The sequence below is a fragment of the Ammospiza caudacuta genome, chromosome 1, assembly GCF_027887145.1.
Source record: "Ammospiza caudacuta isolate bAmmCau1 chromosome 1, bAmmCau1.pri, whole genome shotgun sequence".
NCBI lineage: Eukaryota > Metazoa > Chordata > Aves > Passeriformes > Passerellidae > Ammospiza > Ammospiza caudacuta.
The window spans coordinates 93,384,538-93,404,533 of record NC_080593.1 but is presented as its reverse complement, the minus strand read 5'-3'; the positions used below and the strand labels follow the sequence as shown (position 1 = coordinate 93,404,533).

Here is a 19,996-nt window from a genome sequence, read left to right as displayed (position 1 = left end):
CAAAGAAGAGGCTGAACCACTCTGTGTCCTTTCTTACAGTCTTCATAGACAAAGCCTGCTCTGAGTCCCAGCAAATATCAACGCCATCCAGAACACACAGGGCCAGACAACAGCAAAGCAGCAACAAGTTAGAGACTACTCAGAGGAAACCAGGTATGTTCAGATCCACCAGGCCACGTTTCAACAAGGATCTGGCAGAGCTGACTGATGTGACCATGAAGCTGTTGTCAATCAGTTGTGAGAAATGAAGGTCAGAGGGCAAGCTCCCTGATGACAAGGAGAAAGCTAACATTATTCCCATCTTTATGGAAGGGCAAGCAATGCAATGAAGGGCATCCAGGGAATAATTAGTGGGTCAGCATCACCTCAGCCCCAGGTGAACATCCTCTCCTAATCCATCACTGAAGACAGGAGAGGATGACTAGCAAGAACAGCCAGCGTGGATTTTTCAAGGGAAAATCATGCTGGACTTTCTCACTCTCTTCCATGAAGAGTCCAAAGGAAAACCAATTAGTAATTAGACTTGTGATACTATCTCCCCTTTTAAGCCAAGGAAATATAGATGGGATGGATCCACTCGCTGCAAACAGACTGGACTGCCGGGTTCCATGGCTTGACATGCCATAGGTGGCCAGGAACAGCAGGGACACGTGCCCTTGGATACCTTCATCCACAGCATGTGCTGAGACAGAGGTTACCATGGGCAAACACACAGGACACATCAGATTGCAAGGAAGGGCAGGAGTAGATGGATGGAACAGCCACTGTGTCCTCAGTTTCCCTACTGTCCAATGCCTGGAAAGGCTGCTTCCATAAACACAAAGGGGAAAAACAAAAAACCTGTATATTTTTAGCAGTGTTTTGAATTGACTCTCATGCTAAAGTGGAGAGGGTTCACACAGCTCTTTTAGAAACACAGCTCTTTTTTTCCTTGGGGTTTGTGCTCATAAGCCAAGCTGGCAGATGCAGAGCTTGTAAGCTCAGGTGATGAAGCAGACCCCAAGAGACAATGAGTTTCAGCAGGTTAAAAATCATTAATGTTTCTATTACTTGTTTGATTAGATGATTAAAATTTACCACCAAGTGTGTTTCCAGAGATGTGAACTCCGGAAAAGGGGATTCCTCTGAGATGAAAGGTTTATGTTTTGGTTTGTTTGGGGTTGTTTTGTTTTTGCCATTCAAAGTGAACTTAGTTGCTCTTCTTTTTTAACTGCCATGCTTTCTTGGATTAATCCTGTGGGGGTTTTTTCCCCTATAGCAGTGTCTTGTTTTCTTGCTCCTCCTAGAAAATACAAGAAATTTAATAGCTCTATGAGGTTTATGTATATTGTTGTTCTTGTGACTGCATTATCATTGACACTTAATGAAAATGCATTCCCCATATTTTGTTAGCTGAACATGCAACTGCTTTTAACTTGCAATAACTGCACAAGCCCATTAAGAGATGCTTCCCATTATGCTGCCATATTACTTTACAGATTTCACATTTTTTAGTGGAATAAAAAGTTTAATTGCTCCTCAATTTTGGGAACAACAGTGCTTAACATCTTGCATTAGATTCCTACCTCATCTTTTGCTGTTTCGCTCTGTGTCTATAAAACCTTTCTCGCAGTTAAAATTCCTTTTGTGCAGATAGATCCTGTCATGTGTAATGGCAGGAAAAATGGTAAATATATTTAGTGAAGTGTAACATGAAGAACAAGGCAAATTAAACAAGAAAATGAATCATAAGCAGTGCTTCTATGCTGGCTATACAAGGCTCCGAAAAACCGAACAAACTCTGACAGACTTCTTTATTCCACAAGATTTCTGCCCATTTTGCAGAAAGATAAATACTGAAATTTATTATTTCAATGTAGTGATGAAAATCTGTGGCATAAGGTGTATTTATGTCTGTAATGAGGTCTGTCCAAGCTAGGGAGACATTCAAATTTCACTAAGGGGTATGAGTTCATGGGGAAATACCGAGAAGACACTCAAAAGTTAATCCATATGTAAAATGCATATATGCACCTCTAGTCAAGCAGAGGTAAAAACGTTTTCCTAGAGGTTTTATCCTCCTATTTGGTTGACCTCTGGAGTTCACACTATCTCACCAGCTGGGCAGTGAAGCATTGGAATTCCTGTTCCAGGACCTTCTCCAGGTGCAGGAAAGGTACAGTTTGCAGGCAGCTTGCTGGTACCAACAGGGACAAGGACTCCTATCTCCTTGCAATCCCTTCCTGCTCTCCACTTCATGGTCTTGTCACATCTAGTACTTGTCACAGAATCACAAAATCACAGAATCACAAAATCACAGAATCACTTGGATTGGAAAAGGCCTCCAAGGTCATCAAGTCCAGTCTTTGTCCAATCTCCAGCTTGTCAGCTAAAGCTTGGTGCTAAGTGCCACGTCCAGTTATTTCTTGAACACCTCCTTGGATGGTGACACTAAGAACCAAGAAAAAACACTAATTCAAAAAATATCCACTATTTGCTGTACTAGGGTTCTCTGCTTTTTAGCTGGTGCTAAAGAGCCAGTTGAGAGCAGGGTGCACTGAAAGCTGAAGGAGGTGAAACCCTTGGCAAGGTCAATTTCCAATGCCCTCTCTCATAAAAGCATTCTTTGAAGAGGGATTTCTATCACATTCAAAAACCAAGACGAATTCGCTCCCCAAACTAAACTACAGTTTTCTCTTCCTGCTCTGCAAAGTTTTTCCAGTGTCATCTAATGATATTATTCAGTTGATGCTTCTAAGATACATGGAATAAATACTTGTTTCACTTCTATTATTTTCCCTTTCATAGCAAGAAATAAGACAGTCTTACTGACCCTGAGAAAAAAAAAAAAGCTGTACAGAGCTTCTGTCGGATGAGTTGTGAAAGAATCTCAGAAACATGCCCATGAAAACAAGGATATTTAACTTATTGGAGAAAATGAGTTTGACACTTCAAAATGTTGGCATTTTCTAACTTCTAAACAGTGGAGGTCTTTGATTTTAATGCAACTTTCTAACGTTAAAACTGCAATAATACACAAAGCTGGGAACTGTATTTTTAGTTAATGGTATATAACATTTTCCATCATAAGATCAAGTTTTAAGTTGCTCATGGTGTGCAGGCTCATTGTTTTCATATAAAATTTCCAGCTGTGTAGTTTTTTAAGAACGAAGCTGGGGCACTCACAGTGTTTTGTTCAGTTGTTTGGGTTTTCTTTAAGTGACTAAATTGTAGCTATTGTATTATTGTGTTTGAGGAGGTTTGCATTCAGGAGCTGAGATATGAGGTGCAGTGAAGGAGGTATGAGTTGCCAGGCTCAGACCATTTTATTCTGCTATGTGAAAATACATCCAATCCACCTGAAGTGTTTAGCTGCTGTAAGAGGTTTATCTGTTAAGTGCCACCAGCAAAACTGGTCACAGGCTCCACCTTTCATTCACTCTTTTTTAATGATGTCCCAGGTGAACTCTGGCTCCAGCATTTTCAAAATCAGTGCTGGCAAACTTGTATGTCTGTCCTACCTGTCACATTCATATGGTCTCAGTGGTCTCCTTGCCCGAGAGCAGAAAACAGTCCGAGTACAAAGCTGAGCATGGGCTGTGAAGGAAACACACCTGGCAGGTACAGCACTGTGGAAAGAAGACCACAGGAATGCCAGAAGAGAGGGATCAAGAGTGGAAGAGGCACGGATGGATAAAAGACAGCCACTGGAAAACATGGGATCCCAGGCCTGAAGAGACAGCCCAGGGTTGCTATGCTAGGTCTTTTCTTTCTGATAAATGTGTGGAAAAATTCCATGTCTGCTTTTCAGGTGCCTAGTTGATAAAGAACTACTTCCAGTGGTATCCATTATGCCATTAATTCAAGTGAGAGGTCTGTGCCAGGATATAATGGTCTTAGCTTTTCTCACAGCCACTTAAAAATCAGTTCATCCTTAGAAATGTCTGTATTTTCCTTAGTTGATAGTGAGGAGGTTTGTTCTCTTTTTATTTTTTTTTTCCTGAAGAAACTTATGTTAAGCAAAGCCATACTAAAAGTGCAAATGAAGTGCTCAGAAACAAGAAAATTCCTGAATTAATGTTATTTGAGCAAATGTAATTTTTATGTTCTTGTGCAATGCTAGACAAGTTTCTGAAATCAGATTTTCCAGACATGTTCACTAATTGGGCATTTCTCATTGTCTGGATGCTTTTTTTCCCTCAAAGCAATTCAAGCAGGGATGCAATAATTCACAGCAGTGGAAGCTGTTCATTGAATATATCAAGTTCTATTTAAAATATCCAAGTATCCATATCCACTATTTCTCAAAAATCCAAGTTTTCACTCAGACTTAAAGTCTAACTAACACAAAAAAACCCCAAAAAAACTGTAAGCAGTTTTCAGATTAATCTGGCCCATGTTTAATTTTTAGAGGTGTTTTAAAACATATACAAAAAAGTTACTGATTATGTTGCCAAGGTGGGAAATTTCCAAATACAGAAATTTCAAGAGCAAAATCATTGTAAAAATCTTTACAATAATGTTCCTAATATATCTTCTCTTTAATATATTTCTAAACCAGGTTTTTAATTCCATTGGTAAAACAGAGTTAAGAAAATAATGCATGGTGGGATCAATCAAAAATAAATGGGACATGGGTCTGAGTGCAGAAACAGTGACCAAGGAGGCCATGGCAGATGTCCCCCAGCCATGGGGATGACACACTGCCAGCATGACAGTCAGCATGGATGGCAGCTCTTTTGTGGGAATGTTCTATTTACAGGAACAGAAAGAAATAGCTATTTGCAAGTTGCAGAACTTTACTACACACAGGAAATGAAACACTGGCTTGCCTAAACATGAGTTATCCAACTAAAAAAAAAATTAAAGGCTGTTGCAGTTAATAGTGGTCTGAAAGAATTTAGTGCCAACACTGCATGTTCTAAAGCTACAGACATTAAAAAAAAACCAACAGGAATACACTTCAAAACTTACTTAGAGGACAATGTACCACAGATCCTGCCAGTCTATATCAAAATTAAGAATTTATAATAACATCTTAAGTGGTTACTGATTTCAAAGAACTAAGTACCTTTTCACTTTTAGAATACTAAATAGAAGTTAATTCCAACAAGAGGGTACTCTCCATGTAAGAGATTAAAATGTAACAGTTAGATCTCATAGCTTTCAAATTAATATGAAAACCTCAGTTTCCTCTTGCACTTCACTCTCATTAAAAATCCTTCAGCAGGATTTTTAAGATAAACTAAAAAAATCATTGTGGTGCATTCTTACAATACACAAGCTTTAGTAAAATAATATTAGATTCCTATTTTGTATACAGAAAAAGGAAATAAATTAACTCATGGGTAATATCCCTGAAACATTAGCAGTATGAATGGTGCTGGAGCATAATTAGGTTTGCAGAAACTCTCTCCTCTGAACACCCATACACTATGCTATTTAGGTATAGTTTTGAAAACTGTAATTAAACAGTCAGAAAACCACTGGAAAAGAAACAAAATAACCAGCCACATAAAAGTCACAGGGAGAAAACAAACAAACAAGCCCCTGGTTGATCATTTAGGTTTCTCAATGAGTTCTGGTAATTCCAGTAAGTTACAGAAGCCAGGAAGAACCTGAGCAGGCAGCTCCCTTCCTTTCAAACTTTAACAACTCTATTACGCTTCAAAAAACCAAATCACTGCTCAGCTTACTGAAATAACATTTTTTCTCCTGTATGCATTCTTGTCAGATAAATCTACAGCTAATAATTCCTCTCTGCCAGCTCGTTTATCCATACTGAAACACCAGGAAAAACACAATTCCCAGAGCTCCTGCTAAGCCCCTTTGCCAGCCTGGAAAGATTTTCAGGGGCTGGGAGTTTATAGTCAGGCTACAGCATGGCATACACAGAGCAAGGAATGCTGTCCTGTTTCATCACCTCTGGCAGTGATGGCTGGCACAGGCTGGAAGAGCCACTGGGTTTGTGGAGAACTGGTGGAACTCCAGCTTGCTGGGAGCTGATGGCATCTCTGCAGCGGCAAGCTGGACAAAGCCACTGGACCTGAGTGGACCTGTGACACTCAGCATTTCAGAGCCAGAAACAAGCCTTTCCTAAGGGACAGGCAGAAGGCCACCTCTTTCTTCAATATATTCATCCATCCCTCCCTGTTCCCATCATGCCTCTTCCAGAGTCCGAAGCAGGTGGAAATTATTCACGGCTGCCGGCTGGGGATTCCCGCGGCAAATGTAATGCTGGATTAGAGAGCTCACGGGTTGTCCTCCTGGGGCCACTGCCAAAATATGCCCAGGGTCAGCTCACAGCTCTTGAGGGACACCTCCTAGTTGCTGTAAATTTAGCTGCCACTACCCAGTGAGCAGCAGAGGACCAAGGAACTTTGCCTTGTTGCTGTCATTCCGCCCTGGCCCAGGTGCTGCAAAAGGACATCTCGACTTTGCCAGGTGTTCAGACAGCTGGCCAAGTGAGCATGGAGCAGAACCTCGTCCTCCCCCCAGGCACGGCCAGTCAGGCCAGGGGGATAGGCTGAGGAGGGGCAGCAGACGTGTTATCATCCCTGCTCTGCACCCTCTCACTGCTGGGGCACTGGGAGACATTGTGCCGCTGCTAATCTTAATTTCATCTGTGTTTTCTCTTTGAATGCAGGGCCACAGCCATACTCACTTCACAGCCTCAGTCAGCTGTCTGTAACAGCACTCCCAAAATGGCAGAAAAAAAAAATCAGCCAGCACAAATCTTCATATAAATATAGCAGGAAGAAAAAAAAACCCAACAAAACATAACAAGCTTACAGGTAAACATGTACATGACTGAATTCTGCCTTTTGTCTCACACCCACATATCTGAAATGGAATAAAAGGACAATTCAGTCCTGGGGTACACAAACACTGGCTGAGGTACAGTTCATGAGTAAACCCAGACTGAACTGGACGCAAACATGTCCGTGTAGCTTGCAGAAATGTAAGCAGTTGAGCCCATGACTTTGGTACAGCTCTGGCTGCAAGCCGATGGAATATCATTGTTTCTACACCTCCAATCTGTACAGCTGTGTCAAGCTAAAATTTACAGGTTCTTACTCCTTACTCTGAACAAAGAGAAATGTGATTTTCACAAAGACCATGATCTGGGAGCTCCCGTTGATTTTAATCAGTGGTTAGCAATTCTGGAAAAATCCTTAGTAGTGGGCTTTGCCCTACTGCTTAGGAAGTCGGACCATCAGCTCCCTTCCCCTGTTTGTAGAAATCTTTTTAAATAAATTATTCATGGAGAAATACTAAGAAATACTAAGAAAATGAAAGACAATTTGGATATTAGATTTGCCTGATCAACATGAGATTTTTGTTATGAGCTTTGTTAGCTGTTTATCAACCTACCAATCCTCACTCCCAAGGAAAAAAAAAAAAAAACAAACCAAATCAGAAAATGCCAAAATTGGAGAACAATATGGCACAAAGGTCTCTGATCTCATTGACTCTTTTCAGAAATAAAAGCATTTACTCACAGAGGACACATAACAGCAGATTCTGGTTGCTTTCCACAGTAGAAAAGAGACAGGTTACAACCTATTTCTTTCAGTTACCTGCAGTCACAGAAATGCATTGATCCCTTAGGCTGGAGAGGGGACCAAAAGAAGGATTTCCCACGGCAAGTGACCCCATACGAGCATGGCCAGACCCTGCTGCTGCCCTTCCTCCCCACAGAACAGCCTGTACCTCATGGCATTCCCCAAACAGCCTATCCTGCACATAATCCTTAGATTAAAAAAACCAAAATTCAAACCCAACAGAAACACCTTAAAAGTGGAAAATGAGCACAGAAGCCACCTTTTCTTAGTCTTTTCTAGAGACTCAATGCTTCACAAGGAAAATCAGAGAAAAGTCATGAAGAGCTTTTGGTGGTAAAACTATTCTGATTTCTTGTAGCCTGAGTAACTGAAAGAGGCATGGGACACATTTTCAAGACTTTTAAAGAAAGATGTAATTATGCCATAAAGCCAGTATTGGTATCTTATAATCTTTCATTAAGTAATTCTGAATGCACTGTGGGGTGACTTTAAATAGAATAGAAATATCTATTACCATAATACAGAATACTAGTAAGTAGCTCCTGTGACAGAAAAACCTATGTATTTGGGAAAGAACTGTGAAAACAGTGAAAAGCTTCACTTTTCCAAATTAACTCTGATCTCCAGATTTTGATGCTGAATTTTTGAGTCATTATGTTTCACTCAAATATAAGGGGCTTGGTATATAATACACCGCTTTAGATTACGTTTATCAAGTGTCTAACAAAGCAGGATGTTCATCTCTTTGTCTTCTGGATGAAGACTCTTTTATTATAGTGTAGTATCTTTTGTTTTAATGCTGCTCTGCAGTGGATTGCCAGCTCATTAATTTTTCTGCTATAACACCCAAATCCCTTTGCTGATCAGTGTGCTGAATGATTGATTCCCTGCTCCCAGACTAATTTTTTACATTGGACTGCATTTACCATCTGGTAGATAAATCACCCAAAACACTCAAATTCGGAGCCTGGTTCCAGTGATTCTCTTTGTTTGTTCAGTCAGCAGCATGAATATCACTTGCAAATGTGGAGATTGTGTTCTCTCACCTGGATAACTGTTCCATATTGCAGACACAGGTTTTAACAAAGAGCAGGAAAAAAAAAAAAGGAAAAAAAAAGATATTTGTTCTTTGTGGTTTTTAGCCAAAATTTTTGTTTCATCCCTACCATAGCCACTTGCTTCTCACATGAAAAAGAGTCTTTCTTACAGCACAGAACCAGTTTTGCACATTACAAACACATTTAACCGTTTTCACAAAGACATCCTTTGTAGGTATAAACACCTGCACAAGTGAAGAAAAGGACATCCTTTGCAGTTAAAAGAGAGTAGAAATACAATGAAATAAATTGCCTTCCCAACCCCGTGTTTTATATGAGAAAACAGTTCTATAACCTCAACAGGATCCTGCCTGTTTTATTTTCACTTTTATAACCTTGAAATGATACTTCCATAAAATTATACTTCCAATCAAGACAGCAAGAAAGAGCTCTGCCTCACAAAATTGTCTCTGCAAAATCCTGGGAGAGGTAAAGGATGAAGAAAAAACTCTGGGAGAGAGGTGGTGCTTCAGGAAAAGAACCATTCATCTGCCCACTGCACGTGGCAATGTCGCTCAGGGAGGGGACAGGACACCCCTTTCTTTAGTCTAAGGATCTTTTGCTGCTCTTTGCTGCTCAGGAAAACCCATTTGGCACAACACACTGACCTCTCTCTCTCCCAGAGGGATCAGGCAGAGGCGGCACACAATCAGAGTCAATACTAATTAGCAAAATGTAAACATTTCATTAGATCAATGCTTCCCTGAATTTTTAAAGCAACAAACTGCTATCCAGCCACAATTTTTTACCAAATTTTCGATGGAAATACCTGTGGAAAGCTCTGTTTTAGTTGTCTATACCAACCAGCTAAAGATTTTATAACTTGTTCTTGTGTTTTATGGACATCCTTAAGGACAAAAACTTGAATTTTCAAAAGCACTCATTCATTTTGAATGCCTAGACTATTCTGAACACTTTTGGCACATGCACGAACACCTTTAACTATCCCATCTCTCAAGCTTTTGTGTTGCTGTGGCTAAGAATCTTGTTCAGTTCAAAATTTCAGAGAAAATAGAGCCACTTCTGCAAATGATGTTTATCCAAACACTCATTCTTTGTAGTCATATGTGAAGTGTCTGTGAATAGGAAAGAAAGCAAGTAAATCTCTTGTGAGGTACAACAAACTCCTCCATACACTTCAGGCTTAAGCAACAGGACACTTTGTCACCCACTGCTGAAATATGTGTGTTTACAGGAGGTTTTCTATAGCCACAGAGCAGCAGATGTGACAGCACGTTTTCATGGAGGGCTGTGTCCCTTCTCCCCTCACCACCTGCAGGGCTCTCATCGGTTAAAAACCGAGACTGGTTAAAACACTTCCTAAAGCAGCATTTTTTGGTCAGCCACAGGTGAACCCTGACATGTGTCAGACTCCTGGAGCTGGGTAGGAACAGTGAGGGGTGAATCTGGGATAAAGCAGTTGGAGCCCCTACAGGTGTGCGTTTTGTGTTCCCTCAAACACAGTGTGGTGATGAAGGGCAGATTAACCAGGGTTTGCACAGTTCCAACTCTCTGGCTTGCCTGACTGCCCCCATTCACCCCATCTGCTTCCACATGGATCCCATGAGACTCGTGGCAGGCACAGGAGATGCCCCAGGGCCTTTCCTACAGGAACACGGCTGTTGCCTGCCAGCAAGCCAGGCAACTGGAATGAGGCTGCCCACAGCTTTGACAGCCAGGCAGAGCCAGATTTCAGGAGGTTTTGGCCTCCAGACAAGACCTGAGAGGAACCATTTCGTGTCCTGAACACCCTTTTGTCTGTTTGTGGACATTGTACCTGCTCTCCTCCTTGGCTGCTCTCTCTGTCTATGCATCTTACAAAAGTACAGAGAGTTTTGCTCCCATTTAAGAGACATAGGAGCACACTGAGGTCTCAGCCTGATGGGAAAAGGTGGAGAAAACCCAGCACATACCAAGACAAGTCAGATGACTTCAGAAAAACTACTGACAGTTTTGTCTTGTTCCAGATTTTCTTCCCTTTAATTTTTACATGTTTTCCTGCTGGTCTTAATTAGCCCTCTTTTTGAACTATGCATGAGGATCCTGACAGCTTGAGCATAGTTACATAATGTGGGTGTTTCAAGACTGCAACTGCAACTAAATTTATTTTTATAATACGAAATCAAAAGAGAGGTATTACAGGGGTTTAATTTTATTCCAAACCAGATCCTTTAAACGCTGTTTCTGTAACACATAATCTATTATCAGAAAAGTCCTGCCTTTTCAGTCCTTACAAATTGTCTACTGTAATGAGAATTTAAATTTAAAATAAATCCAGATTTGCTAGTCAAACACTGCCTCCTCACAAACCACACTATGACACAAACCACACTACTGCCAGTGAGGCAGTTTTAGAGCAACGTAAAAGAAATTGAACACTGATATCAGTGTAACATTAAATTGCTCTCCTAAACGGAGAAATCCACATCAATAGATATGCAAATGCATGCAGAGCCTGATCTGTCTACCAGCTCCCAGCCAGCCAGGTCTGGGATGTAACCGGGTCAGTGAGAACTGAAGACTTTCAGGTACTCTTGTACGAAAGGCTTTCACTGGCATCTTGCTCCACAGAACACACAAGTTCCCTGGAAAGAGTCTTAAAGAGAAAAAATGACCTGGATTTTTTTCTCCTTTAAAATAAACAAACAAATAGTAAAAACATATGATCCATAAATCCTAGATACCTAATGGCTCGACTAATGGCACCACTAGATACTGTCCTAATAATACAAGATTAAATAATTCTGCTTTCACATCCCCCTGAAGCCATCTGTGAACTAAATTAGAACCAAAGATACATTGTAGCTGTTCATCAAGACAAATAAACAGATTTCAGGTTCTCCAGGAAACTTTAATTTCATCAGATCACAGTTTTGACTGCTGAGCTTACTCCTAATCAGATTTTTTCTGTAACTTCTTACCCTTTTGTAGGAGAAAAATATCATACAGAGAAGACCAAGAAATGGTTTAATAAAATTTATTATCAACTGATTTAGTGAAAAAAGCTCTTCCTTACACACTTAGGAGTTCCACAAAATACAGCTCCACTCCTCACACTCTCTCTTTTTCTTCCTCTATTTCTCTATGTTTCTAAATCGTTAGAATTTCAAGATGATCTAGGAATAAACTACAGCAATTAGAGGGAATATTTAGTTTCCAGCATAGTATTTAATTATCATTTTCTTATAATCTAAAGCTCTTTTTGGGATAGAACATTTTTTTAGAGTACTTCTACAAAGAATATCCTTGGTCTTTGGTTCTGCTGAGCATTACAGTCAGTTTAGAAAAAGACAGACCTCCACCTCAGTAATACCAACACATCCCCTATCTCCACTCTTGTTCCACAGCACCTGTGAGCACTCAGTGAGGAGGATATGCAAGAGTGTTGAGTCAGAGGAACAGATCCTTTTTCAACATTCCTGATGCTCAGCATTCTTCCTTCCACAAATGTTACAGGTACTGTTATCCAGGGAACTATTGCCACTGTCTGCTTTGGGGACACTCCCCAAAGTCTGACCACAGCCTGGGAAAGGCACAAGGGCTTTCAGCTGATGGATCAATGGTGGAATGGAATGATCTCTTTCCAGGAAAAGGGTACAGACTCCTGTCAATATCAGTTGGATTCTCTGCATTTGTACCTCTCTATCCAAAGTTCTTGGCCACAGCTTCTTTTTTTTCTAATCCAAGTAAATATCAACTCTCCCCTTTATCCAGTCTACTGTCAACTCCAGAAGAAAACTGACAAGATATAAGTATAAAATATTTATCCCTACATCAACAGGAAGAAAAGGACCAGACTTCTTGTTTTCCCCTTAATAGGAATTATCTGAGAGATCTTGGTACAGGAAGAATGCTTCCTTAGCATTATTTTCCACAACAAACACAGCTTCTTTATTCCTCTTTTCAAAAAACCAATAAAGAAATTGGATTCAATCCAATCCCCTCAGTCAAGCCTCAATTGCTCCATCACACTACCAGTTCCCACTAGTGACTATGATGGAGTGACACCTGTTACAAGATGATTTTCTGCTATTCTGACACTTTCAATTCTACTTTAATTACCTTTTGGCTCTTTAATCAGCATAAGAATCTGTATTGCAAGGACATTTCATGTCTAGGCAATTACACTAAAGGGAAACAAATATATGCATGCTACTGTCCGAGTTTTAATTTCTCTTTTTAATAATTGCTTTTACTTTTTACATGTAGTTGATTTATATTCATGCCTTATGATAGTTTCTCAAAGTGGCACGTAACCTGACTGAGTTTAGATCATTTACTTCAGAAGTTCAATTGGCACAAACACATATCACATTTTATCTGGCCTGACTGTTATAATTCATTTTCAGGAACATAACTCACAGTATCTCAGATAAAATAACAAATTATTCCTGTCTACCATTTCAGATCAAGTGGAACTATGCAAACACAAAACAACATGTAACTCTTAAAATACGATAATTTACCTGAACCTGTACCTCTCTTACATCCCCTGCTCTTAATGTTCTCACCAACATGGCTGCATATCTTTAGCACAAATTGGTTTTGCTCTGTGTAACTTAGAACGATATAGCAAACAAAACCCCTCATCCACTTAATTTGAGCAAAAAGCACAAAGGATATGTCTGTTCTAGCTGATAAGCACAGATGAAAGCCAGTCTTGAGGCCACATCTCATTCTGGTTCACAGAGCCCCCACTGAGCCCAGGCAGAAACCACGGCTGAGCTCCAGAGACCAGCAGTGCCTGAGGTTTATATCCTCCAAAATCCACGGCCACATCTGCCACGTGGACTGGGCCAAGGGAGCTACATGCTTGTGTTCACTCTCCCTTGTTACAGCAGGGACAGCCTGGATCCAGGCTCCAGACAACACAATAGTTTGGAGTGAGAAATAGTGCACATAAAACTCATTTTGGCCAACTCACTAATTATCTTAAGACTTCACCTCAAGTGTAGACATAGGAGATAGGAGTAGATTTAGACCTCATCTTCTCCTGAGGAAAAACAGCTACAACAGCACCATAATAGGTGTCCATCAATAGTAAACCTGGGGGATTCCTGCTACGGGATCTGGGGGACAGACATGAAGGCATCCAAGAAAGTAATGGAAACAAATGCACCATATCTCATTTAAACAGGATCTCATCTTGCTCATTCAATCCTCAATAATCTGTCTTGAAACAACTTTACTTTTACTCACTTCACTCAGAGAGATCTTAAAAAGAGCAGGGGCAGCACACAGTCTGTGAGACTCATAGGTGGGGCATGGAATCAACCCTAGCAAGTCAATTTTATCACACGAGGGAGCAGCACACTGAAAGGCTCACAACACAAGCATCTCCCTGTTAATTAAAATCCCAGGTGCACACACCCACACCGTGCACTGAGCAGTGTCTCTCTCTATGTACCTTCCACCCACATCTGCAGCGTTTGGCCAGCTATGATCCATCTGCAACCCCTGTGGCTGCACAGGTGACCGGAGCACATCTCACACCAGAGACTCAGCCAGGCTAACACTGAAACTGGCGATGTCCACACACAGTTTGTGTCTCCAGAGAGCACCATTGCATTAGGAGCTCAGGAAGGAACTACACCTTGTGCTTACCTTCACACATGGGATGCCCAATAACCCCCTGTAGTTCACAGCCCCTCACTAAGGACACAGCTACCCCAGAGCCCGAGCCCAGCATCACACCACCAGCATTTGGACAGGCAGGGAGTATTGGGAATGTTAGGGAAGAAGACTACAGGCAGCACTGGGAATAATATAACATCTCCAAAACACCAGCCTAGTACTGTCTTCTCCAGAAAGAAATACCTATTTTGTTTATACCCCATTCAGGGTAAAACAGGGATATTTTATTTCATTAGCTTAGGAAAGTATGGATTGACAGATGAGCAAACACACACAAGCCCACATTGTCAATTAACTCCAGATACGTCTTAATTCTCTGTTTCCTGCTCTAATCACTTTATCAAATGTTCTTCCTTTGGCCAGGGATGATGCAATTATATCATAATTTAACAAAAGGCCAAGCTGCAATGCATGTGCCAAAGCAGCAGAATCAAGGCTGAAAAAGCCATCTTAATGTTCATGTTGTCTCCCTGTGTCCTCCACCTTGTAATGTTCTTTTGTTACAGCAAACTCTTTCTTAAGCAGCATATTCTGTAGCAATAAAGGAGAGGGCTTCAGCATTTCTGAAAAGAAATAACAAATAAATAAAGCTATACAGTCTAACAATGATAAAATGTAACCAGCCCAGGAACGTCTCAAGAAGTGCAAAAAACCTGTTAGGGCAGCAGGTCAAACTGATGCACATATTAAACTTGCAAAACAGCAGAAGAAAGGAGAAGCATTTTGCTTCTTTGCATATGGAAAGCAATTTAAAGAGTCCAGTCATATGGAGAAGTAGTAGTAGCATTCTCAAGTTTACCCTTCAGTATAAACAGCAATGTACATCGTAGCAGTCCACTGAGAAGGGTGCTAATGCCAACAGCTGGTCCCACGTGTAAATACAGGAAACTCATCTTTTTCAGGGAGTAGCTCCTTCAGTAAAAGTTAATGAAGCTGTGCAAAGGTAAGTGAGGGGAAAATCTGACCCAGATATGGTGTGTTGACGTTAGTTCTTTCAAAACAAAGTTGAGTACTGAAACCCTGCCATTTTGCATGAAACAGTTAACACACAGCAGAATCTGACTACTGCATTTAAAACAAAATTTTCCTTCCATATTTTTGGAGTTACCCTGAAAAGAGTGCCTGCCACAAATATGTATATAGCACATACATTTGCTTGTGCCTATTTTTAGTAGAACCAAATCATGCTGAATGCCTTCAATATAGCACACAGTTTTCTAATTCCAGGCTGGAAAGCCCTCTTTCTGTGGCTGTTTCTAAATAATGATATCCCTGTGTTCCACATCATCTTGGAAACTTCCTCATACATTTCAGCAGCCTTCCATATTTAATCTCACTGATTTATGCTCATGCCATGGTCTAATGACCCATATGTCTCTGATGGGTAAGCCGCTAACGCCAGTGACACATTAACCTATTAACCTCTCTTTAAAAATAACCATCATATTCCTACAAACAGAACGAAAAGTCAGCCGGCAGCAGCAAAATAGCAGCATTGTGGTACTGTCACACAGTAACACAGTGTACATCTAAACTGGGTAAAATGAAGAGGAGCATTTCAAGAATGTGTAGCAGATTTATTGTATTGCAAGACCGTTTTGCCACAGTTTGCTGGTCTGCGAATTTGATAGCCTGCTTTAGCAGCATTATCCGTATTGTAAAATGTAATTGGCAGGAAGATCGCTCTTCCGTGCACTCATTTCTTGAAATCTCTGGTACAGTTTGGGGACCTTATCCTGGAAGGCACCGAGAGTTCCTCCCAACGTGTAAATTGCCTTCCAATCCCGCTGAAGACAATGGGAGCGGAGGCGCTCCGCGCACAGGGCGAGAAACCTTCATCACCTTGGAGAAGGCACTTTGTACAGCTCTCGCTGGCGATTCGTGCAGTGAAATAAACCTATCATTTCAAAAGGCAAGAGGAGGCTCCACAGCCATTTTTCAGAGAAAAAAAAAAAAAATTCCTTTTTCTAAATAGTAGTTTTAGAAGACAAACAAATCTTTCTTAAAACCTGTAAACTTTATATTGTATGTATTTACTTTATTCTACTTCAAAACCATCTTACCCCTCAAGATCTAAGAAAACGTGCTGCTGTCATGACAAACCACACTGCAACCTTACAATACCAGCACATAATTATGTATATTATGTATGTCGTGCAACCAAAGCAGGAACAAAACCAAGAAAGCTCATTCTGAGCACATCGCGGGGTATTTTCCTGCCTACACCTCACCCAGAGTGAATCTCTACGACAGCCGGCAGACGGACGGGCGGAGAGGCTACCCCGCGGCTGGGCTGCTCACAGCGAGAGTGAGCCCTGAGAAAGAGCCCGTGTGAGCCATCGGGGCTGCTCTCCCGGCTGCCACCCGGCTGGCACCCGCTGCTAGCGGCAGGACGGGCCCGGGGCAGCGGCAGGGCAGGGCGGAGGAGGGGCGGGATGGGGCACCCGGGGCGGCCGGCGCGCACCTGCCGTCACCGCGGCGGGGGACACAGCAGCGGGGAGCAACAAAAGCCGGGAGGCGGCGGCAAAGCCCTTCCCTTCGCCGGGAGACCTCGGAGCGGGGCTCCCCGCAGAGGGGCATCTCCCGGCCGGCCGGGCAGCCGGCTCGCCGCACCCGGGGCCGGGGCGGGCGCCGCTCCTTTGTTTTCCGCCGCCCGCAGCGGCACGGCGGGCCGGGCCGGGCGGAGCAGAGGGGCCGCGCTCAGCCCTCCCTCCACGTGCACGCGTGGGCTGCCCGCAGGGGTGGGCGCGGGCGGGAGCCGGCGGGGCATTACCTGAGCAGTTGATGCCTTTCCCCTTGCCGCCGCCCTGGCACTCGGAGCCGGGCAGGGGATGGGAGGCGCGGCCGGCGGGCAGCGCGGAGAGGGCGAACACCAGGAGGGCCGAGGTGTAGCAGAGCGCCAGCGGGGGTCCCGCCCGCAGCAGCGGCCGGGCGGCGGCCGGGCTGTCTCCCAGCATGGCGAGGGGCGGCCGAGGAGCAGCGGGATGGCGGCGGCAGGCCAGCAGCATCAACCGGAGCCCGCGGCGCCGCCCGGGCGGGACCCTCCTTTCTCCGCCGCGCCGGAGCGCACCTTCAGCATCCCCGCCGCAGCGGCCGCACGGACCCGCTGCTGCTGCTGCTGCTGCTGCTACCGCCGGGGCGCGGGCAGGGCTGTCCCCGCCGCGGCCGCGCTCCGTCCGCGCCCGTCCGCCCCGCGGAGCCGCCGCCTCGCCCCGGCCGCGCTCCTTTGTGCGCGGCGCCCGGCAGCGCCGCCGCTCCGCCTGCAACAAAGGGAGCGGAGCCGAGAGGCTGCTGCCGCCGCCGCCGCCGCCGCGGAGGGGGAGGAGGAGGAGGGAGAGAGAGAGCGAGAGATGGGGGAGGAAGCACACGTGATAGCAGCCCCCTCCCCCGGGACCGGAGGGGAGGTGAGGGGCTTCTCCTCGCTCGGCGGGCAGGGCGAGCGGCGGCGGCAGCGCCCGCCCTCACGGCGGGGCCGCCCCCAGGGAGCGGTGCGGGTCCCGGGCGGACACAGGCGACTGGCGGGGACAGCACCGGGGGTGAACGGGGCAGAGAGGGTCCCCAGGGGCGTCGAGGAGGGAGGACCGCTGGCACAGCGCTTGTCACTGTCCGGGGTGATGTTTTATTATTCACTAATAAGCCGGCGTGAGTGGGGTTGGGAAAGAAAGCAAAGAGATCGTCTCTTCTATTAATTGTAAGGGTTGTGTTTAATTTTTGCTGAACGGAAGCCTGGCATGAATAGCGGGAGCGTTTGCACCAGTCCAAGACAATTAATGTATTTACGGTGAAGGCAGTGAGTTTTTAACAGAGTGCTTTTACTATCTAGGGTTTTCCAGTCTCTTACGTGGAGACACTTCAGAGGTCAGAAGCACCGCACAGGTAGAAGGTACCAGGCACATATCTTGAGTACAGATGCTCAGCATGTAACTGTGTGGCTGAAAGCTTTGTGTAAATTGACAGCACAGTGACTGTCTTCACATAGTGAAAACACAAGACAATGCTTTACATTCAACGAGATTTTTCCCTGTCTCAGTTGGCACGTTTCATGCAAGTTTTTTTTAATCCACTGTGCAAACCATTTGTTTTTCAGGAATAAAACCTGCCTTTTTCCTTGATCTCTCCGCTGCTACACACCGCTGACGGGCTGTAAAGTGTAGAGCTTGTGTGAAGAGATCTGGCTTGCACTAAGGTATAGCTCTTGTGTGAGGAGACCTTTGAGCAGTTTGTTAACCAGAGCAGTCAAGAGCAAGGCCATAAATCCAGGAGTAAGCTTTGGTAGGCACAGTGGTCAGACATATAAAGTCAGATTGTTGTCTGTTTAAATACAGCATTGAAGACTAAGTCCTGTATTACTAAGAGAGCAATTTCCTTTGGGCAGAGGGGGTGCAGCACTGGCTGCCTCTGCCAAGAAAATGTTCTTCTGTAATTACTTAGTGATGCTAGATGCAAGAAGAGCTCTGCTCCTCAGTAAGGTGGGGTGCATTAACTGGAATGGAACTGGTGCTGATGAAACTGGGCTGCTGAGGTACATGGGCCAGGGTGTTCAAAGCTCTCTGGGTTTGCATGCTGCTGTCTAAGAAGATGAACCTTTGGGATCTTGGGTCATGGGACTGGCAGAGATGTTTTGAAGGTAGCATTTTGCAGCTGTAGGAGCAAATGCTCTGTGTACCTCCTTCCCTGAAACACATCTACATTCACTGTACACTAAATATGCTGTTTTACTGTACTTCTTGCTGAATGACTGGACCAGAGCAGCCCTTATCTCAAACACATTCAAGACCAATTCATACCCATTTGTTCTTGTGACATCCAGTGTTCCAGTTAGTCATTTCTCTTTCCCTTGAATTTGAATCTCTAGTACATTTATAGGCACTATTTGCAGGTCTAACCTATCAGTACATTTTATTGCTCTCCTCCTGTAAGTCAGAGCCTCTGTAGCTCAGATTTTGCTGCACTAGATAAGTTTGGATTCAGCTTTCTTCAGCATAGCTGCAGTTTGTAACAGCTTTTCACAAACTATTGCCAGTCTCTGCCATTGAGGTAATCTCTCCTGATTTCTTCCAAAATTGTCATTCCTAATACAGCCAATCTGCTTTTTATATGACCAAATCTCACTGATGTTTCAGGTCATGCTGTGAGTGACAAATAGAGGCTACTCCTCGTATTTGTCATTTACAGTCCATACTAATAATAATAATAATAATAATAATAATAATAATAATAATAATAATAATAATAATATAGTGCTCTTTATAAATGTCTAAGTGCATTTTCCATTGTTGTATTTCATCCCATTTCTTTTTTCCCAGTCCTCAAGATTATGTAGTCATCTTTTCAGTATATTCTGAACCTCCTTTCTATTAACAGTCTTACACAGTTCTTTATGTCCACTTCCACATCTACAGCAATGAAAAAACACACAATTGCAACCTATAGGTCTCAGAACAAATTTTACCAGTAACAGTACTTCTCCCAGGTCAAACATCCCCCTTCCAGGGCAGTGGGTACTCTGCTGTAGGGAGTTCTCAAATTAAAGTACAACTTTGTTTCAGTTCGTCATGTCTTTCAGTTTAGACAGGCAAACTATATGCTGGGTTTATAGCATGGTTTGGTATGAAACTATCTAGTTCCATCTAGTTCTAGTAAGTTCCATCTAGTTCTGGTTCTTGTAAGTCCTATCTAGTTGCCATCCTTCTGCCATGGGCAGGGACACCTTCCACTACA

At 43.3% G+C, this 19,996-nt stretch overlaps 1 protein-coding gene across 2 annotated transcripts in view; it reads right to left on the bottom strand.

Moving 5' to 3' along the window:
• TMEFF1 (transmembrane protein with EGF like and two follistatin like domains 1) overlaps positions 1–17,283 on the bottom strand; it is a 115,136-nt gene extending 97,853 nt beyond the window's left edge. For both annotated transcript variants that reach the window (XR_009275295.1, XM_058813441.1), the window contains exon 1: positions 17,049–17,283. Coding sequence is in view for 1 of the 2 variants with exons in the window: in XM_058813441.1 (XP_058669424.1) it covers positions 17,049–17,283 (235 nt within the window). In the remaining variant the exon portion in view is untranslated. The remainder of the gene's footprint in view (positions 1–17,048) is intronic.
• Between the last annotated feature and the right edge of the window lie 2,713 nt (positions 17,284–19,996).